The 22,333-nt window shown below is 34.6% G+C and overlaps 1 protein-coding gene across 1 annotated transcript; it reads right to left on the bottom strand.

Moving 5' to 3' along the window:
* Positions 1-398: 398 nt before the first annotated feature.
* On the bottom strand, positions 399-20,608 carry LOC114407272 (trafficking protein particle complex subunit 8-like). Its single transcript, XM_028370313.1, has 27 exons — positions 20,227-20,608; positions 20,044-20,138; positions 19,781-19,883; positions 19,293-19,397; positions 18,973-19,135; positions 16,473-16,593; positions 16,206-16,274; positions 16,020-16,100; positions 15,797-15,891; positions 15,530-15,680; positions 14,733-14,819; positions 14,493-14,612; positions 14,286-14,414; positions 14,089-14,186; positions 13,862-13,985; positions 13,533-13,640; positions 12,493-12,634; positions 11,161-11,271; positions 10,945-11,069; positions 8,987-9,169; positions 8,754-8,864; positions 4,985-5,149; positions 4,529-4,687; positions 4,067-4,300; positions 2,879-3,046; positions 1,670-1,782; positions 399-1,549 (listed from the first exon to the last, which is right to left on the bottom strand). The coding sequence occupies exons 1-27, from the start codon at positions 20,393-20,395 to the stop codon at positions 1,003-1,005; spliced, it is 3,876 nt and encodes a 1,291-aa protein (XP_028226114.1). The 5' UTR covers positions 20,396-20,608; the 3' UTR covers positions 399-1,002.
* Between the last annotated feature and the right edge of the window lie 1,725 nt (positions 20,609-22,333).

The raw sequence follows: 22,333 nt of genomic DNA, 5'->3' as shown, positions 1-22,333 counted from the left end.
CTCTTTTAGGTACTTTTTTTTTAACATTCTCTTTTAGGCACTTATTACCTGTTGTTTTTTTTCTTCTTTCACGTACTATAATAAGTCCATCACTGATTCACTATTATGCACTATCATTCTCTCTATCTCTTCGTTGTCTTATTCACAGAATCAATGGCTCGCCTCCCGTTATGTGAATTATAAAATAATATATTCGTTCAATAATATTCTAAACACGTTTATTTGACAAGCTCGAGCATTTTTCATCACCCACCTTTCCTTTTTGTTATTGAGCTCCAACAAGGCCAACCTATATCACTCAAAATTTCACGAGTAATGCAATTAACCTCACCAGCACTGACTTCGGCTTAAAGCTAATGCACTGGGAAACTTGGTATATTAACACTAAATAAAAGAAATCACATTATAACAATAAAAATTTATTTCTTTTAATCAAATGCCTGTCTTACAAGTTTGCAAGAGTCACAAAAGTAGGCTCTCTGAACTGCTTCCGATCATATGTAGCAAAATTAGAAAGAACAAATGCTCCAATGCTCCTTGAACTCAAAACATTCGGTGTGTAACCAATTCTTGCGCCGCTAACACGTGCACCCCGCTTTCAGGGGTAAGGGGTGAAAAATTCTCATTCGATTGCCTGTGGTCCACTCTGCCATTCCATCCCTAGTTAACCGTGGGGCATGCAAAAAATTGTTAAGATTGTCTTCATATAAAAGTACTTCCTTGTCTCCATAAAAATACTTCCTTATAACTTCCTTTCTCAAACTTGGCCAGTCCAATTATCCTAGCCTGTTGGATGAATTGTATATCGCCACCGTCATTATTGTTTGGACAAAAAGAACTTGAGTTCTACCGCTTTTTCAACCGAACTTTTACCCTGTTCCTAGTTCCTAATGGCATTTTAACAATACATGAAAACATATGTAATATATACAGCCCCCGGTTACAAATCACTTCTGAAATTCTAGCATGAGATAAACGGACAGCAAAACATTTACTAACTTCTCAAGTGGACTGAAGCACGGTAAGATAGTATTTATAGCCCTGGCACTTGCCTGAATGCTGCTTCGTTTCATCACTGTCTCCCTGACCATTGGATGGATGTTTCCAATTCAAAACATAATTTGACAGGTCATATGTCCCTGGGGAAAACACACAGATCTGAAGAGGAATTTCTGCTGAGGACATAGCATCAATGTGGAGATTGGTTGAGCTTGATCCAGACCAAATATATGAAGGCACACTTTCCAATGATAGTGCCTTTCCTGGTTGGGTTCCAAGAACATTTGATGTGACTTTGAGTTCATTCACTGGTGTAATATCATGCCACCCTGCTCGGTTATCACTAGTTGCTGATTGAACCACATTTACACTGTTCATGTGCCCACCATTACCAGCAGAATCTAAGGTGTCAATGCGTACAAAAACAGTGGAACCAGAAGAATTGTAAATATGCATCTTCAGACTTATTTCACAGAATGATGCAGAGAAGTCATGATGTAAGGTTTGAGGTCCATCCACTAGCCATGAAATAGGGCCCGTGCTAGCAGTACTAGTAGAAGACAGAAACATAATAACATAAATACCCCCAAAAGACAATTAACATAAACATGGATATTTGAAATTTATTATAAAGTCAAAATTAGAACTATTATGCATGGGAGAAACATACCTGAAGTGACACGCATGATGAGACATAACATGAGGAGGATTGGAAAAACCAGGATCGTCATTACTCTTGAATGGCCGAGAGATCAATACAAAATCAACAGTATTTAAGTCACCCTGATCATACAAACAGATGAAGCTTGTGTGAGTAAAAGGAGAGAAAAAACAATAAATAGAGAGTCTAAGAATTTTGTAAAAGTCAATCGTAAATGTTCTGACACTGGAAAACAAATGTCCTTTAAACTTTCAAATTCTTTAAACCTAGAAACCATGCCTGTTGTAGTCAAAGCAAATTAAAAAAAATGATATTCATATTACACATTGAAATATCTTATCTACTGCCTGGTTAGCTAACCAACAAAAAAAGTGAAACCTAGTAATATAGCTAATTGAAACTTTGATACTTGTTTTGTCCTATTGAAACTTCAAGTATGATAAAATAGGACGGAAAAATATCCTTGAGCTGTGAAAAATAATTAAAACAAGACAAAAAGTAAGGAAGCAAAGAAACTATGAGTGTAGTAGCACAATGCAACCCAATCCCTTTGCAAATCAGATACGTCAACACCCTTGAAGAAACCATGGGATGAGAACCAAACAAAAGCTAAGAATATACTCCAAAGTAAATTTACAGGCAAGGAAAATCATTTGAGGGAGTGTACATTCCAGATTTTAAGAGAATAGGGTAATGGCAAAAGTGGGAGTGCTTGAGTAGGTGGAATAATTAGCAGAGAATATCACTTTACCACTTTACACTTGCTTAGTACCCTAAAACAAAGGCATAAAAAAATCAAGGGAAATGCTAATATCCACCCTAGTTGGAGTGCATTAGCATTCAACACAAAAAAATTTGAACTATAAAACCATTGGTTGTTTTGTTTTCCAAAATTTAATTCAAGGATATTATCGTATTTCATCATAGATAATGTCCTTAAATTAAATTTTGAAAAACAAAAGATTCAATGGTTTTTTAATCCAAATTTTTTGGTGTTAAATGCTAATGCACACCAACTAGGGTGGATATTAGCATTCCCCAAAAATAAAATATAATAAACGTTTCATTCTTGGTTAAAAATTATTTTAAAACCACCATATGCTTTCTACTTTTCCGCTTTCATCAACACAGTCAAGCATACCCTAAATGATATGAAACTCAAATTACAAAAAAGATACACTTTGGTTGGACTTCAATAAAAACAAAATAAATGTTAACCTCATATGTAACTTTCTGCTGCAATCTTTCATAATGGTGGAAATTGAACAAAGGTGCACTGTTTATATCGTAAACTAAATCCTCACTGCTTTGGGGTACCAATCTTACATCACTTCTGACAGGCAATGTAGATATGTTGTCCTCCAATGTCGAAAACCTCGAAGAATTCTGAGGGCAAACAATAAATTCAGCTAACTGAAATAATCACATGCACACACGCATACAAATTTCAACTAACGACCACATCTTGCACAAGCACGTAAACAGAAGATACATAATATAATAATACTAATAGCATATTTTCGGGAGTGTTTGAACTACCCACACGTTAGTTGGAATAATGTAAACAGTTTTTTTTATAAAAAAAATCGTTTGCTTACATAAAGTTATAATCATGTTTGGTCCTTAAAGCATGTTTGAGCAGAAGTGAAAAATGTAGCATTCATGTTGGGTTGAGAATTACATACTAGGTTTGAATGCCAACTTTTGAAATAAAAGTTTCCAAAAATAAATCACTTCAACCAAAATCAATTTCGTTAAATCAAGATCATCCAAAATCAAATTTGCAAGCACCCAAACACATTCTTTTTCAGATAAAATCAAGTCAAGTTTAAGACACATAAGCTCAGATAACTAAGCATTTGAATATACAGATTCTGAAATATTAACGTGGTCACTCCCTGAATTTCTGCATCAAAGTTTTCCATCTTATTAATCATTCTATTTTTTTTATGGTTGTTTCTGAATCAAAGATGAATTCCATATTTTCTTAACCACCACTCATTCATCAAAAATAATTTCTTTACAGTAATATATTATGCAAACAACATAGTGATTGCTCTAAAACATTTAGGTCACTAATAAACTATGGAATATGGATACAACCAGGTAAAAGGGTTTTTCACCCTCTAACATAAGGAAAAAAAAGAATTGGTGATCAATAGCATATTTTACAACGAAATAACCACTAAGGTTCATATTGTTCAACATTTCGTTTCAAGTCACCTGCCTCTAATTATTATCCCTATAGATTATGTGTTTAATGTATACCATTAATTAAAATATTTATATTAAACCAATTAACATCCATCTTTTCACATTTCAATAGAACCCCTCAAATGAAACCCAATTCCATAACAAAGCATGCAAAACAAATGAATCACAAAAATCAAAACCTATAGCACAAACCTTTAGTGTAAAGAAACAAGATATTGCTTGGCCAGCCTTCAATGATTGTGAAGGAAAAATAGTATCAGGAGCTTGAAGTAACGAGATTTCCCAGCGGTGACCAACTGACGACAACTGATAAACTTGGAAACTTTCTGAGCTAGTCTTGTTAACAACATCCAATTGAACGAGAAATTCTTGTAATCTTAATCGAGAAGGACTTATTTGAAATGAGACATCCAACGATGGTAATACCTACGATCACCAAAATTTGGCACTTAAGAATTAACTAGGTCTATGCCAGGTATATATGAAAATTAGTCATTTAACATATTCTTTTTTCACTCATAATGCAGCAAAAAATCATAGAACACAATTATTATTCAATTAATTTTATAGCCACCCAAGGAAAAAAAAGTTACAATATAAAGAAAATAAAACCAGTGATGCCCAAAAGTTTCTTTCAGTATTCATTATACTAACCTGCAGATTGTAATGCAAGCGAAGAGTACGATATTTGATGACACTTGATGCATCTCCCATCTCATAATATATGCTCATGTAAAGTGATATATCACCAGGAACAGCAGCCCTAAACCAAAGAGGCCACAAGAAGGGTGCTTCACCTTGAACTGATGTGCCCTGAAAGGAAGTGTAAATCATGTGACCAACAGGAGCCAAATTAGAATAAAGTTTTGTTGAAAAATCAGGAAAGGATATTTACATTTAATGTATAGAGGTTTATAGGCAACTGAATATTTGATTTAGAGGAAACAAAATCTCCTCTATTTATTTGTAATTAATACAATAAGCCTATATAAACCTCTCCATGGAGCCTTAAGACACATGGTTTCAGTCTAAATATGCTTCTGTAATTCTGCTTCTTCCTTTTTAACAAGTGTCAATACACAACTTAAATGGAAAAGATTCAACACTGACCTCTGGAAACAAAAAGACTGTGTCAGACATGATGTTAGGATTAGCATACACATCACTTAGTACTGCATCTGTTCTCTTTCTTAAGCACGCAGGAAACTCTGACTTCCTATTTTCCTGCTTCCCAATTATCAGGAATCTAGGATGACTTATCTTCATCTTCAGATTCTGCCAAAACCACAAATGGTATTAAGAAAAAAAGTATGCCAGAAAGAGGAGGAAGAAAGCAAGATCTGAAGTTCAACCCAATACAAGGTCCTGCTAATAAGGACACTTGTAAAAGAACATGTAACACATCCTACTAAAATGCTTTCAATCACCTAAGAAAGCAAGTATTAAGTGTTAGACAAGTGGCCTTAGTTATCTTAAGAAGGGGGGTTGAATTAAGATTAAAAAAAACTATTCTCCAATTAAAAATTTCACTCTTTCTTTTTGGATTAACAATGCACCCTTAATATGAATTACTCAAAAGACAATTCAAAATAAACTTCTTTAAAGCAAAAGATAAATAGCAATAAATAAAATAAGTTTTAAGGGAAGAGAGAATACAAACTCAGTTTTTATACTGGTTCGGCCACGTCCTGTGCCTACGTCCAGTCTCCAAGCAACCCGCTTGAGATTTCCACTCTCTTGTAAAATGCCTTTTACAAAGTTTGAACCACACAAGGACAATCCTTTCCTTGTGTTCAGAAATCCTTACAACTTAAGAGACCCTCGGTCCCTTAATCAATCTCTTTGAATAAGAAGAAGAAGAAGTTTCTCTCTTTAAGAGAAGGATATTACAATTGAAGATCAATCAAGATTCCTTATTGAATATACAAGTGTTTGACCAAGGAATTTTTTTAAGAGGATAAGACATTTCAGTTCAGAAAAACTCTTTTAAGAATTTCGTGTCCCAAGTCACCTATTTATAGGCCTTTGATGGCCATTCAAAAATCTCTTGAACAGATGTGACTCTTGGGAGTTATTTTCTGAAGTTTGTGACTCTTGGAAGTTATTTTCTGAAGAGTTGTGACTCTTGGGAATTATTTTCTGAAGAGTTGTAACTCTTAGGAGTTATTTGAAGAGTTGTGACTCTTGGGAGTTATTTTCTGAAGAATTGTGACTCTTGGGAGTTATTTTTTGAAGAGTGTTGACTCTTGGGAGTTACTTTTTGAAGAGTTGTGACTCTTGGGAGTTATTTTCTGAATTCTTGACTTGGATTAAACTTGAGAAGCGCTTATCTTTGGCATCATCTTCATATCATATATGCTTCTACATTAAGTAATTTGTGTTTTCAACATAATAATTGCTTTTGTTTTCATTAAATATTTTTCTCTCATTAGCATTACACACACATACTCTAGAAGTAATTGTTATATAAATTTCGGCTTAAATACTTTCAGTCCCTCATAATATAGTATTTTTTTTGTTATAGTCCTTTGTCTTTACCCCCTGGCTGCATTCCAATTGGCTGCAAATTGGTGTTTAGAGTAAAAGAAAATCCAAAAAGCACGGTCAACAGGCATAGACCCCACCTTGTTGCCAAGGGCTTTAACCAACAGTTTGGCAGTGATTATACTGAGACCTTTTCACCAGTTAGCAAACCTGTTACTGTTCGTCTCATTCTCACTTTGGCAAACACTCATGGCTGGCCCCTAAAGCAACTCGATTTCAACAATGCTTTCCTTAATGAGATCCTTGAGGAGAAAGTCTATATGACCAGCCTCCTGGCTTTGAATCTCATGACAAGTCTCTCATGTGCAGACCACACAAGACGATCTATGGGCTGAAACAAGCCTAGCACACCTAGTTTGACAGGCTAAAATCTACACTGTTACAGCTACAGTAGTTCAGTTTTGCCAAGCAAGTGCGATCTGTCTGTTTATCTACTCTAAAGGGACTGCAACTGCCTATGTGTTAGTATATGTTGATGACATCGTCCATACTGGTAGCAATTCTGCAGTCTGCACTTTGGCAGACCCTAGTCTCTCAGTTCAACACTGTCTTTTCCCTCAAAGATCTTGGCAACCCAGACTACTTTCTTAGCATTTAACTCAAACCTCAGTCTGATGGGACTCTATCTCACTCAGAGCAAATATATTCGTGACCTCTTGGCTGGAAGCCTAGAACCAATATGGTCATAGGAAAACCCATTTCTTCTCCAATGGTTAGTGGTTCCAAACTCACCAAAAATGGTTCTGATTTTCTGACTGATGCTTCTACCTATAGATCTGTTGTTGATGCACTGCAGTATGTTGCAATTACATGCCCAGAGATCACTTTTCCAGTGAACAAACTCTGTCAGTTTTATGTCTCAGCCCCTTGAGACTCACTGGGTTGCTGTCAAAGGTGTCTTGAGATACTTAAAAGGCACCATCTCCTGGGGTCTTTACTTGCATCCAGCCTCAATGCGTGTTTCTTTGTCCCTCACTGTCTTCTGTGATGCTGATTGGGCATCTGACCCATATGACTGACATTCTACCTCTGGGACCTGTGTGTTTCTTGACCCTAACCTCATATCCTGGTGGTCCAAAAAGCAGACTGTCATTGCCCGATCCAGCACTGAGGTTGAATATCAAAGCTTGGCTCATGCCACTGCTGAAATCACGTGGATGCAAACACTGCTGTCCAAACTTGTAGTGCAGCACTCCACACCTCAGGTCTATTGTGACAATTTGAGCACTGACACCGTATTTCTTGCTCACAATCCAGTTTTGCATACCTGCACCAAGAACGTGGAGCTTGACTTCTTTGTACGCAGAAGGTTCTCGCAAAGCAACTTCAAGTTTTTCATGCTCGTTCTTCAGACCAATATTCTGATATCCTAACCAAAGCTCTCTCTCCACACATTTTACAGATCTTGTACCCAAGCTCAAAGTGGGTGATTCAGCAGCTTCTCACCACTGTTGAACTCATGGGAGGGTATTAGAGTAGTATCACCCGGTGATATGAGCAGTAGAATTAGTTACAACTGTATTTTAGTTCTGTTAGGAATATTGGGTGCTATTATATAGCTGAACCCTCATCTTTGTAATTGGATTTTCATTTTAGAGAAATACAATCTCTAAGTTTCATGTTCATTTTCTCTCAAACTAAACATTAAAAAAATATTTAGAAAGTACTATAAAAAAGATTGAGAAACCATTGCTATAAAGTGATGCTCTAGGTTAAAAATGAAAGACCACAAAAAAGGAAGGATTAGTTCCTAACTACTGGAGATATGTTCATTTTTTTAAGTTTCAAAGCTCACAATTCGAAAATTAACTTAAATATGTTTTTGGCTCTTGTAATTGTAAATATAATAATTTTGTTTTGTTCCTTTTTTATATTACATTTCCTTTGTCATGGTCCCTTAGTATGACGGATAGCAGTGATAATGTGACAATGACATGGCATGTTATTTGTCACATTATCACTCAGTCAGTGGTGACCACTAAACAGCAATGAACATTTACAAATATTTTAAACTTTAAATTGAAAATGAATGGTGAGAAATCTGATTGTTTTTCATGATAATGAGTGCAATATTTATATACAGTGAGCAAGAATCTATCCCTTAAGTTTAGGGATTAGGATCAACCTATCTATGTATGGAAATAATCAGAAGACAAATCAACCTAATTATGCAGTACAGTATTTCACATTTCACTAATTATGTACAATATCTTAACAATTTACAAGGACCAATACTAACAAAAAAAAATTGAAATACCAAAACTACATGAAGTCATATTTATAGGGACTAAAAACCTATTTAAGCCTTAGAGCAAGTTGACTCCAAACATGGTACCTTAACAGGAAAGTCTGATGGATTCCTCAATTCCAAAACAAGTTGTCGTAAATCTCCAGCATACGCCTTTCCAGGTAGAGGGTGAATGGAACCCTGAAGCTTGGGTATGCTCTGGGATTTTAGAAGAGGAAAAGCTGTTTTAGCTCAAACTTAGAGACTCTACAAGAGGGATGACTTAAAATTCACGTGGAAAAAAAGAGAATAATGAGAAAGGGTAGGATAAGAGCATCCACCTTAATCACCATAAATTTAAATTTCTCATTTGGCATGTGCTTTGTTTTCCTTCTTCCTTTTATAATCTTCTTTGGGTGGCACAACTCAAAGTTGTGAAAGCCAACTATTGTACCAGACAGTTTCCACCTAACACCAAGAATTTCAAGAGTACCCTCTGCCCTGGGAGTAACTGATAGTTGTATCTGGAAAACATGTACTTGACAATGTTAATTTTGAAAAAATGATAACTTGAAAATACAATACACACAAACAAACACACATATATAATTATGCAAAAAGATAATAGCTATCAAACAAATAGCAGAAAAATAGATGAAAATTCACTGTAAATTCAATGTATTATTGCTAAAATAGACCTGTATCAGGAGGATACAGTGCCTGAATGTTGAAGACTGATGAAAAAGGAATTCAATGGAAAAAGAAAATGTCCTGGGCAGTTAAGTCTCTCCCAAAAGTCCCAGCCTAACCTCTCCAATCCGCACTCCCTAGCCTTATATGTCATAGAACTAAATCACATTTTCTCTACCCTCCCTACTGCCAGCTCAGCAGTTAGTTACATAGTGGAGATCCTTTTCATTTTCACTTGATCACAATCCCCTACATTGCACCCCTTCTTTCTTTTAATACACACACCTAAGTTATTTTGGGCCAAATGAAGAGCAAAAAGGGGTAAATCAAGACATTCTCTTATTTAGCATTAGGTTTAGAGAGAGAGAAAAAAGGATGACAAAACTTTGTGGCAGTATGCCAGTTGTGGTTTGGTGTTTTCGGTTAGAGCATAGTGCACACATTTTCAAGAGCTTTTCTTAGCTCATACTTCTTGCACACTTTGTCTATTCTCCCTTAATTAATTAACATTTTTCTTCATTAAAAATAAAATAAAAATGAATGTCTAGGCAACGCATTAGAATGCATGTTACGCTATAGAATTTGGTTAAGTCTATGTCTAGTCTTAGACATTTGGACTTAGATCCTAACTCAACCCCATAAACTAGATTGTATGGTGAGGATTACCCAAGTCTTGTAAGCTCTATTTAAGTCATATCTCCAATCGATGTTGGACTAAACACACCTCCTTGAGGCTACAATTAAGGTGGCTTTCCAACATCTGGGAAACTGCTGACAACAGGTTAGTAGCATAGTTATAAATCCCGGATAATGGCATAGAGCAGCCTAGCCCCAAAACCACTATTGTTGAGTGGGAATGTGGGATGATTGCTATTTTGAATATTATAATTTATAAATACAAGTTGAATAATTTATAAGCACATATATAAATGCTCAAAAGTTTTATAACAAAACCTAAAATTCAAGGAACGTTTATAATTAATAGTCAAGTCATTCATAAGCTGAAGTCAACGAATAGAAACAATGGAGAAAAGTGATGAGATCAAAACACATTAGAACTTTGAAGACAAGAAAAAAAAAGGAAAGCAAAGGGGCAGAACAGTGAAATGAAAGGCCATTGTGGTCTGTCATACAGAGAACCAAGAGCTGCTGGAGAGAGAACAAAACAGCAGGACGGGTAAGAATTAACCAAAAAGTCCAAAGGACAGAAACAATGGGACAAACCCTGGAGCTGTGAATTTGCCAGGAAAGGACATAGGTGCTCTTTGCCAGCACTGCTGTTAGGTGTGGTGTTTGTTTTCAACTTCTCACAACAGAAATAGTGGGTCTCCTAATAGAAACCCTATCTCTCAAATAAAGACTGGACAAAAAAAGAGATATATCATCTGGGAGCTTCATTTGTACTTTGCTAGAACAAACAATTATCTTCATCTTCCAGGACTGAAGTCTAGTGCCATTATACTCAAGCTTCAATTTAATTGGAGATATGCACAAAATTAAGATGGAAAATGAATTTCTTGATTTTCCTCAATGCAACTCAATTTGCATATTTTTAGTCAAAACAAGATCTCTCATACTAGACTTCATCTCTAAAACAAAACAAACTCACCATGGTTGTTTCACCGCCTCCTAGTAAGAAATCAACCTCGGACACCATAAATGAGGAATTGTCGGAGCTCATATTCCTAAAGTGGTCAACCTCATTATCTTTCTCCACACTTGACTCATTCTCATCTGTAGTCCCCAAATGAAAAAGTATTACTAATGAATAAAAATAAAATAAAAATTAATAAAAAGAAGGTAGAAATAGAAATTCATAGCTTACCTGATCTAATATCACCAGTACTGGCAGAATACTTGCATACAAGTGTAACACCAGATATGGGAATTGAGATTTGCAGAGGATTTTTAAATTCAATATTCACATTCACAGCTTCTGCAAATGGGTGCAATAAAACAAACAATCACCAATAACAATATAAAGGGGGGAAAAGTCAGCCTATAGTTCCAATTCCTTAAACCATTTTAAAAAATATATATATAAAAACAAATTTTAAACAAAATTCCGCTTTATATTTTATATTTTGCACTAATATCAACAGGATTTACACATGAAAGTCCAAATGCCATCAAAATTTCAAATTAGTTTCTAGTAAAAATCAGTCACTTCATAAACTGAAAAGTTCAATTCAATTCCCTAAATGAATGGAATCAATAGTCCTGCTTGAGTCCATCCATCTTCTACAATACTGGTAGGATAATGAAATATGGTAACTATTTTAAGTTTTAACCTATAATTACAATGAGTACATGCCAAATGTTACAAAACAACTGAAGCTCTTGTTCCACTCCTGATGGTCTAATGCAGACCACAGTTGCTAAAAACTACCATGCATCTAAGTCATAATGAATAAAACCTGAGGATACTTGTGGCTTAAGATTGGGGCTCACTGAATAATTACTGTGTTTGATTCAACTTGTTTGGAATAAATAATCTTTTTTTTAGTTAGCTTCCTGAGAGAGCTTTTGAAAAATAAATTATTTCTAAAAAATCAGTTCCTAAATCTACATGTCTGTCAAGGATGCAAAGAGAATACATAAACTTGAGCGAAAAAGGAAACAAAATATAAAACACTCAACTTCAAAAAGGGCAAAGATCACTTATTCAAGCTACATTATGAGATATAATCCATTTAAAAAAAATTACACAATGGTTAGGCATCTGTCTTGATAAGAAAACAGAAAATACGATGTATATCTACAATAACATTTACAAGCATATATTTACAAACTATGAGCATTCTAAAGCAAATCAACTTTCTGATTGTAAGCCTTAATAGTAAGAGAAAACATGTATTGGTAGCAGTTTTCACTAGAACAGTAGCCCACAGCTAGAATCTATCATATAAACATAAACATATGGTTCAAACAAAATTTAGAGGTTCAAAGTTCAACACCATTTTGATTTTTCCTTTCCCTTTAATTTGTATTTACCACCATTCCTTCATGAAGCCAGAACATGCTATTACATAAAATGTAAGGCAGCAAATGAACTTCTTATCCTCCAATAATTAGTTAACAATTGGAAAAACATTCAAGTGAAATAAAATGAAATATAATGATTAAATTATCAATCTCAGGAAATTCTACCACATACCGCCTGCAACACAAACATTCGATTGACTGTGCTTTTTTGAGATAAGCTTTGATTGCAACTCCAACCAATTTGTCTTGGCAGAAGAGAATGATGGTAGCATTTCTTCCTCCAAAGAGTGCCACAAGCCTTCTCTAGTATTAGCCTGAAATGTTTGCCAGAGAGTGGTGACACTTCAAGCCGTCAAACTACAGCCATTAACTAATTTGTAACTTATGTGCAACAGAATCCATGAAACAGAAATGCTTCCCCTGGAAATTTGAAAGTACTACTACTAACACAAGTATTAAAATGAAAACCCATGATATAATGGTTATAGCAAAAGTTGAATAGAGGACAAAAAAAATTCCTACAAGTCCCTTTGCAAACCACACAGTGAGAATCATAATTTCCACTCTTTGCTCGTAATCACCTCAGCAAGGATTCATACACAGAACCCACCATCATCCCTATTGAATGAATTGATTGTGCTACAAAAGAGTGTTCCTACTGCTCACATGGTATCGCATTGTTTTGGGCTAAAATTGGTGTTAAACTGGCCAGTTATGTGGCCCATCAGTAGTTTGTTTTAGAAGTTCAAAACCTAAGCCAATTTCACAGTAAATCAAGCATATTGGTCATAATAAGCGGCTAAGATTGCCAGAGCATGAGCATTTTAACTAGAATGATTCTTTAGTAGTTTGGTCTAAATGATCCATAGTTCCTAACAATCAGGTAAATCCCTTTATAATAAAAAAAACAGAAAGATGGAAATTGGTCTGTTCATGCTTTCAAGTAATGTAAAGGGACATTTTAGATAATCAAAACCCATCCTTTGTACTTCATCCTATGGATTGAGCTTTTCATGTTCAGTTGCTCTGTGGTTTTTTAACACATATACAAACAAATAAGCAACTGACAAATGGAACACAGCTTGCACTTGAAAGGGAAAAGGAAAAGGTGAATTTTTGGAACATCTTTAACTAGTCAAATAGTTTCATGAATAGTTCTTCCTTGCAATTTCACTCAGAGAATGGGGAAGCATAGAATTGGATTCAACTTACAGCTGAAGATGTTCCAAAAGTTCGGTAATCTTCGAAGATGATCTTCAGTGAAGAGATGTTGATTACAGGCAATTGAAGTTTTGTTACCTCAAACGTCCGTCCAGTTTTCTATGATATACACGAAAAATTAAGACCGCTGTCAAATTAATTAGCTTCTGTCCTAGCATCAAGATACATAAAACACTGAAATTATAGATTCATGCAAAGCAAATTCTGTTAGAAATTACAAATTACAACAAATCAAATTATTTTGCTTATTCAGAAAATATCATACAAACGATCAGGTTCTAATTGTATGATATTTGAAAAGGCAATAGAGGCACTATCACCTCGACAATTTGAAGAAAGTCGCCCAGGAATAATTCCTGTGTTGTCTTGGACTGGTGACTACAGGCCAAGATTTCCATCATATGCTTGACAGCCACATCATACATCCCAAGAGAAGCATACCACCTAAAACAAACATCTTGATTAAGAAAGTTCAAAGAATGTTGGTGCCATACTTTTTGATAAAAAAAAAAAAAAAAACATTATAGCTAAACCAAGTCTAACTTACTGTCCTATATGGAAATGAACATGATCATTTATATAACTCCAAGTAGTTCCTCTAAAAACAGAAAGAGCACTTCTGTATGTTCGAATTGCATGTTTGATCTGAGCATGACAAGGTTAAGGATAAAAAAATTAGTAAAGAAGAGCAATACATTATTATATTGGAAGGAGGGTTTCTGCATATTGTTGATATCCCAATACCTGATCACACTTTTTATACTGCTCACCAGAAAGCACTAGATGAAATCCATATTTGTGTAACATGGAGGGTTTAGACAACAAGTAGCAGTATGATGCTTGTTCAAGCATCACAGCAGAATGTAGGATATCCTAAGAAAGGAATTGGTCAACAGCAGAAAACAATAATCCTAAATTACAATTTTATTTTTTTAAAAAAGAAAGCACTACCTCACCACAAATACGAAAATAAACAGTAGCAGCCTCCTTATATTGATCACGTGCCTTTAACATTTCTATCCACCACAGACCACATCTTGTTGCATTTAGCTGACCCAATGATCCAAGTTTCTGGAAATATCAAGTTTATTAATCAAAAAGAGAACGCAAAAGGAATATAGAAGTAACAGAGCATTACTAGAAAAACATGCTACTCAATCTTTCTTATGATCCAAAATAAACCATACATACTAAATATGTGTTAAAAGCATTTTCCATGCAATACTCAGCTTCCTTTCTTGATTGATCCAATATGAAGTATGTAAGTCCCATCATTTCCTGAAAAATAAAGTAGGCAAACAGATTGATGCATTTCAGAACATTCTACAGTCAGAAAGCTTATAATATGGCACTGGAAAAGTCATAGTTACATAGTGTTTGGTTGGAGGGAAATCGAGGAGAGGGGAGTGATCTTTTTAAACTTTTGTTGTTTGGTTCAATTCTTAGGAGGGGAGGGGAGGGGACTTGAGGGGAGCAAAACCCCTCTTCATCTAATTTTTGCTCCCCTCCAATATCGAGGGGATTTGGAGGGGAGGGGAAGAGGATTTTAAACATTTTAACTGTAATTACAAAAATATCCCTACATTAAGCATGACTAATGCAAAAGGCCTGAAGTGCATCTGAAATTCTGAATGCAATGTAACTTTTACTTTAAAAAGTCAGTCAGATCATTTTGATGACAAGCAAAGAGCCATGTCAAGTATCACATCTACAATATCTCCAGGGTTTCAATGTTTCATATTTCAAGAAAAAGAATGAATCCCTCAGTAAGAACATAAGACAAAAGGGTAATAGAGATTCAACTGGTTAGATAAATGATAGAATTAAATGAAGGGAAGTTATTCCTTATTTTGGGGAAAAAAACAGAATCCAATTCAACATCCTTCCACTGCTTCTCTACAGAAAATCCTAGTCTAATTTGAACCCATATAACAACCATACATCATCTGAAAGCCCTCTGCATTTGGAATATAAAAAAATAAAATTACCTGCACACCAGCATAACGCTTCCAGGCTTTATCAATCTTGTAATCTGTGGAAATTAGGCGATAATTTGACAAGGCAAGTTCATAATCTCGTAACATGAAAGCATAATCACCCAAAACTCGAATCTGGGATTCAATGGAATTAAAGTCATACCTTCAACAATGGAAACCAAAACCATATTAAAAAAAATGCAAGAAATCGAATGATAAATAGCATACATGTATATTCTATCATAAGATATAAATAAATAAATAAATAATATAGCATACGTGGGACCATTGAGAGAATCTGCACCATCTTCTTTCCCTTTTCTCCACCATAAATTTTTTATTTGGTTTTTAAACCCTTTTCGTGTGGCAGAAACCTAAACAAAACAAAAAAATATTACAGAAAAAGGTAAAGGACAATCAGAATATAGGTCAAAATAATAAATATTGGGTCTGAAATAACAAATTCAAGACATGAAGTCAAAAAGGGCTAAGCATAAAAGACCTGTTGATTGAGTACACGAATTTTTTGCTCCATATTTGGAATGATGTGCTTAGATGCTAAATCTTGCATTAGATCTTTGATCTGCGCTCAAGGCAAAAAAAATGAGTAGCAAAATATGCAACTTAATGTAAGCATTGGTCCTATATAATGAATCTAACAGCATTGCTGTTAGCAAAAGCAATATACCTCGTTGATATCATCAATGTTGAGAAAGCAACCAAAATCTTGACTATGAGTAGGTGAGGCATCAGTTATCTGTCACAAATTTCAGGAGACAACAGCCTAAATTGCATACTTTCATAAGAATGAAACCAAAATTTTATATTATTTTAACATAGGTACCAAAAGGCAAAAGAAAAAGGAAAAGCATGAGGCAAGGAAGATGAACTAAATAATAATTTTTTTATTTTGGAATAGAAGAAGCAGCTACAAGTCCTCCCCAAACAAACTTACATATGAAGCCCAAGGATTATCTTGATGTTTGATTGGAGCATCCAGGGAAGAATTAATGCAAAGCAATGAACAGTCACTTGCACCAAATGTACTCCTGATATCTGTCAATATTTTACTTGCTCTGTTGAAGAAGAATAAGCAATTCGAATAAGTCTAACACTACATACAACTAATAAATCTATTCCCAAAGAAAAATAATGATTAGTGAATGCCCAAGATTGCATTAGGTTGCAGCAAACAACCGTCAAGTTTTCATTCTCTTTAATTTTTCTAATAAAACAATTTTCACTTTCAATGTTCACTCCCACACTATGAAATTATGAGAAGAACTGATTGAGCATAGATAAGAGATGAGGATTGCAAACAATCAATTTGGTTTTATACCAAGAAAGTCTACAACAAAAGCCATTTATCTTTTACAGGGATTGATGGAAAGTTACCAAAGCAAAGAAAGAAACTTACATATGGTTTTAATTAACTTGGAAATAAAAATGGGAGATGTCATACCACAAATTTCTATGTTTAAATAACCGGGATCAATACTACAAAATGATGGGAACACGCATAGGATATGAGCAAGATGGCTAAAATAGAAAAAGATAAGGGGGGGTTATTTGTAATCACAAAGTACCTACCAAGCTCAAAGGCAATTTTGGTCGTACTATGATGCGTCTGGCTATACTCTATGGTAGTAAATGTTGGACTTTAAAAGGACAACAATAGAAAAATATGGCAGTAGCAAAAATAAGAATGTTACAATGGATGTGTGGCCACTCAGAGGGGAGAGGGAGATCAAGTAGGATGTCGAAAGAAGTTGTTAAAAAAGATCCCATGATAAATAATATCTTTGAAGATTTGGTATTTAACTGAACTGAATGACGTTATGAGATCCAAGAAGTCAATCTCACCTAGTGAGATAAGGCTTTTGTTGTTGTCATGTTCACTCCCACAACATGAAACTAGTTGTGAAATTTGAAATTGTTTTCATTTAAGGTCTACATCACACAAACCTCCCTCCTCAAAGGAGTATTGTGTAGGTGTTCAAGATAGAGAGAATGTCAATGTAATAAGGACAAAATAGAGAAGTGAGGATAATTTACACTTAAACTGATCTCAAAAATATGCTTTCCCCTATGCTCAACCAAACATAACACTAGATCCTTTTCTATATTTTCATCAAAAATGAAATCAGAAAATAATCAAACCAATTCCATCCTAAGTTTTAATTTTCCACGAAAATGAGAGTTACCTTTTTATCAAAACAGAAATTTATTAGAAAGGAAGGAGAGAAAGGCACAATAAGCAATCCTCCAGAGCAGAAAAGCAAAAAAAAAAAAAAAAAGCCAAGAATCCAGCAAAGCTACCGAATGTGTAAAATAGAAACTCCCTCAAAGTAACAATTGACCAACACCAAAGTGAGGCCATATAATCTTATTAGCATAAGAGCATGTGTGCAGTATATACAAACATTATTGCCCAACTAAAAATTTTGTATAATGCCACCGTTTTTTACCCATATTGCTGAAACCTATAAATATAACCAGCAGATAAAATTCTAGAGCAAGAATGCCCACTGTTCTTCAAGAACTCCAAACAAAATGTTCAATAAAAAATGGTCTACCTTGCAGAGAACTGACAGGTGTACAATTGATTCTGAGCTAGAGCAGCACATAACACACATATCAAACAGACAGAGCAACATGAAGCCTGAAACCTTGCCAAAAGGACATTTGTATCCTATTAAATTAATCAATACCAATGTTCATAGAAAAATTTTTAGAGGGAGCTTTGGATTTCCAAATCAGTTTTTCTCAAAGGAATAGCTCATGATTGGGAGAGAGTAAGAATATAGAAGAAAGAATTATCAAAAATCTTTCCAGAAATATTTAAAGCCCAAACTTCAAATACTCCTCTAGAGCCACCAAAGAATGCTCCCTAGTGTCCCCCTGAAATACGCCCATTAACTTCTAATTTAAGGGTCTTTTAAACAAAATGCCAGGCCCAAGCAATCTTCATTAAACAGTGAAACATAGACCTCCCATCCCATCGTGTACTCCCTCCATCCCAAAATAAGTGTCATGTTAGAAGAAAAAATAAGTCCACAAATAAATGTCATTTTAGTTTTTCAATATAATATTAATTGTTTTTCCATTTATACCCCTAATAATATTTTTTAGAATGTTGCTTTTGTGTTGCACCGTTTCCAGCAAAGAAGACTAAGAATACGGATAATTTCATAAAATTGCTACATTCTTTCATCTATTTATTAGCTTTTCTTGGTTAGTGTAAAAAAAACCTAGGATGACACTTATTATTGGACAGAGGGAGCACAAGATACATCTCACGGAATGGCATAAAGTAATAACAACCAAAATGACAAAATCTTTCTTGGGATATAAAGAACAAAGTCTTGTGTAATAATTATTGGCAACAAGTGTACAATGTCACATGTATATGCACTTAGATAGCTTCTCAAACAAAAAGAATGAACCATTTATACCTGTCTGCAGGGCCATCTTGATTATCATGCACTAACAAGTAATGCTTTGAAATTTTTGGATCCATTGCACCATCATTAAGAAGGGAAGGAAGCTTGTTGGCATTACAAAGGTCAACAAATCTGCTAATAGGCTGTTCATCCTTTGATGAAACAGCAACAAGACCTGCAAGTAGAAGAAAGACAAATAAAGCCAAAAAGATACATTCAGCAGAAGGAAAGTAGAAGAAAAATTCAAAAACAAATTATGTATCGTAGTATACTACTGTGTAAGAGAAAGTTAAAAAAAAAAAAAAGAAGCTCTAACTGATCTCAAATCTTACATATCACAGGATGGTCAAATGCTTCATGGTCTGAAAAGGAAGCCACACGAACAAGTTCTTTATTGAGAAACCGAAACCAGGATGGTGTATGTTGGTATTCGGAACCTACAAAAGTATTCGTCAATTAAACCAAGTCTTAGACAATGACAGAACTAAACTACCTCGACATCACACTTTTACAACACATTTCAGCACTGTAAACAAGTGGTGCCTAGCAGAGCACTAATATCTGCTCAAGCTTGTCTTGTTCAATTAAAGTTTAATCAATGCTAAAAAAAGCTCAGTGCCTGAGCTCAGCTCAACTCCAACCCCAAGCAATTCAAAATAAGTATTAGATTATTAGTTAGAAGATGTATATTGTATAGCTGTAGACTCATCCATATATAAATTAAACTATTATAACTAATAACCAATTATTTTACCATGTAAAGGCATGTATATGAACATAAAAAACACGAAAACAAATACACACAGTGAATGTAACTTACTCGACGAAAGTTCATGATTAATTTCTGACACATCTGAACACGACTCAGAAAACTCTTTCTCCCCTGCCTCTGTGATAACTTGCTTCACTTGCTCTTTAGCTACCTAGTAAAAAGGTGCGGATACACAAATAGAACCACATAATAAATCCTAAACATCGAAGAAGGCGCAGAATATTCAAAAACTCTATGAAGCAAGCACATCCTAAACATCAAAGTCACGGCATTGGTAAAAAAAAAAAACGAGCGAGCGAGCAATGAACTACCTTCAAATCAGGCTTCCTCACATCGGAAGCGTAGAACAAACGCAATTTGAACTTGTGAAGGCGATAAGGTTGGTCACTGGCGGTCCTAACAGGAACTGCGAGAGGGGAAAGGGAAGAATGCTAGTGAGGACTTAGAAGGCGTAACGGATTATAGGAGTGGATTTGGAGGATGAGATTAGTTACCGTCGATGTTGTTGAAGGAGCAGAACGGCGTTAGCGTCTGGAGGAAGGAGAGACCGTTCTTGAGGGAAACTTGTTCGACGGAAGGAGTTGAGAGGAGCATGACGACGGGAGTGATCTCCTCCAATAGCATTTGCCCCAGCGGCGTCATCGGCGGATCCATCATCATCATCGTGTTATTGATGTGATATTCTCCTTTCTCTGGCGACACTGTGGTGAGAGAGAGGTGCAGAGCAGATCGGATCTCTGCTGTCGCTAAAGCGCGATTGAGATTTAGGTACTAACGGCCAGGGGAACCCACACAATACACAGTTCAGTCTCCAACAAGCCAAGTTCTCTTTGCCTGTTTGCCTTCCACGACGTCGTCTTCGCAGTCCAGGCAAAAAGTTCAACAACAAATGAAATTTATATATATATATTATAAAAGAGAATGAATTTAACTGTCATAATGTTCAATCCATTGAGTAAAATGTATGAACATAAGATGATTACTTTTAGTGTAACTTAACAATAAATCATACGGATATACATGTGATTTATATTGTTACATCAGATAATTTAATTTAAATTTTTAACATTTATTTAAAGATATTTTTATTCAAAATCTAGTTTTTCCTTTCATGGGTATATATCATAGTAATATGATTTATTTTCAAGCCATACCAAATTAACATTTGTGTTATAAATTTTTTAATATCATTTCTAATTCTTAACTCTTTTGTTCAAGCAATAAAATTAATATTTCACTCAAAAACACCAGCACCACATTGACCGTATTATTCTTAAATCTTTTTTTTTTTCCTATTCGCACATCCTATATTTTTTTAATTAAAATTCCTATTCTACCACCTTCCCCTCACTTATTCTGTTTCCTCTCCCCCTTACTTCTGACACTCCCCCTCTCATTCTTTTCTCTCCCGCATACACACCCATTAATTCTGCAGGTGAGGCATGACTTATGCTAACCTCAGATAAGCATGATGGAAACTCATGTTCTACTATTAATCCTTAATTATAATATATATATTTTGCCTATTAAAAATCACACACACACACCCCTTATCCCCACCTCTTTAATCCAACCTCCGTATATACTCTTATCGCAACCCCATTCCGTTTTCTTTGATAGCTTTTCGTTTTCATTTTTCCGCTTGTTGTCAATACAAGGAAGCCTAGTTTCATTTATGTCACGATACATAAAATAAACTTTTTTGTGTTGCGTATCTTATCTGAATAAGATTTGTCAAGATACTCAATCAAATACATTTTCATATCTTAATAAGAGTTTATTAAGATATACAATAAATATATGTGTTCATTGTATACTTCAACAAAATTCACAAAAGAAAATATTTTTATTCTATATCTGTGTTTTGACATATACAATAAAAATATTTTTGTTAAGAATATTTTTATAAAAAAATTAATTGTGACGTGTGAATAACAAAACACACACCACGCATTAAGATACTCAGCCCAATGTCACAATTGCTTATAAAAAGTCGGGGGTTGTTAATGGCACCCTTGTTAATTATATCTCCCATTTTAGTTTAACTTTTTATTTTTTAGAAAGTACCCTCCACGAAAACACATTTTCATTGTTGAACGTATTTCTGTCAAAAATGTTTTTATTAAAAAAAACAGAAAATTGAGATAGAATTGAAAGAGAAAAGAAAAAGCACAAGAATAACAAAATGCACCACACATTAAGATACTTAGGCCCTGGACTTTGTTAATGAGACCTCTTTATTGCTAAGACTACTCCTTATTTTGGTTTGTTTTTTTATTAAAATATTATCCACAAAAACAGATTTCCATTGTTGACAACACAAAATAGAAAGTGTTTTCATTTTGCAACGGGAATGTCGTTTTCAACAAAAAATTGAAATAAGTTTCTGTTGTATATATGATTTGATACACATTGTGTATCACAAATAGATGCAAATCATAAATGCATTTTTCGTGATGTGATTCTTAATGAAAATGCATTTTCGTTCTGTATCACACAACATGAAAATACATTTTTCTTTAGTTGTTAATTTTCATACATAACAAAAACATGTTTTTGATATATATGATACACAACAATAACACGTTTATCACTACTAGA

Source organism: Glycine soja, chromosome 3, assembly GCF_004193775.1.
Source record: "Glycine soja cultivar W05 chromosome 3, ASM419377v2, whole genome shotgun sequence".
In the NCBI taxonomy this organism is placed as follows: Eukaryota; Viridiplantae; Streptophyta; class Magnoliopsida; order Fabales; family Fabaceae; genus Glycine; species Glycine soja.
Note: the sequence above shows the minus strand (reverse complement) of the source record. Positions and strands in the feature narration are given on the sequence as shown.

Excerpts from the sequence above, each read along its gene's own strand:
- LOC114407272 (XM_028370313.1), bottom strand. The coding sequence starts at position 20,395 with ATGATGATGATGGATCCGCCGATGACGCCGCTGGGGCAAATGCTATTG. Across the intron at positions 14,187-14,285 it reads AGTATAAAAAGTGTGATCAG|ATCAAACATGCAATTCGAAC; the intron begins GTATTGGGATAT and ends TGTCATGCTCAG. Across the intron at positions 13,986-14,088 it reads GTTCATTTCCATATAGGACA|GTGGTATGCTTCTCTTGGGA; the intron begins GTAAGTTAGACT and ends TGTTTGTTTTAG.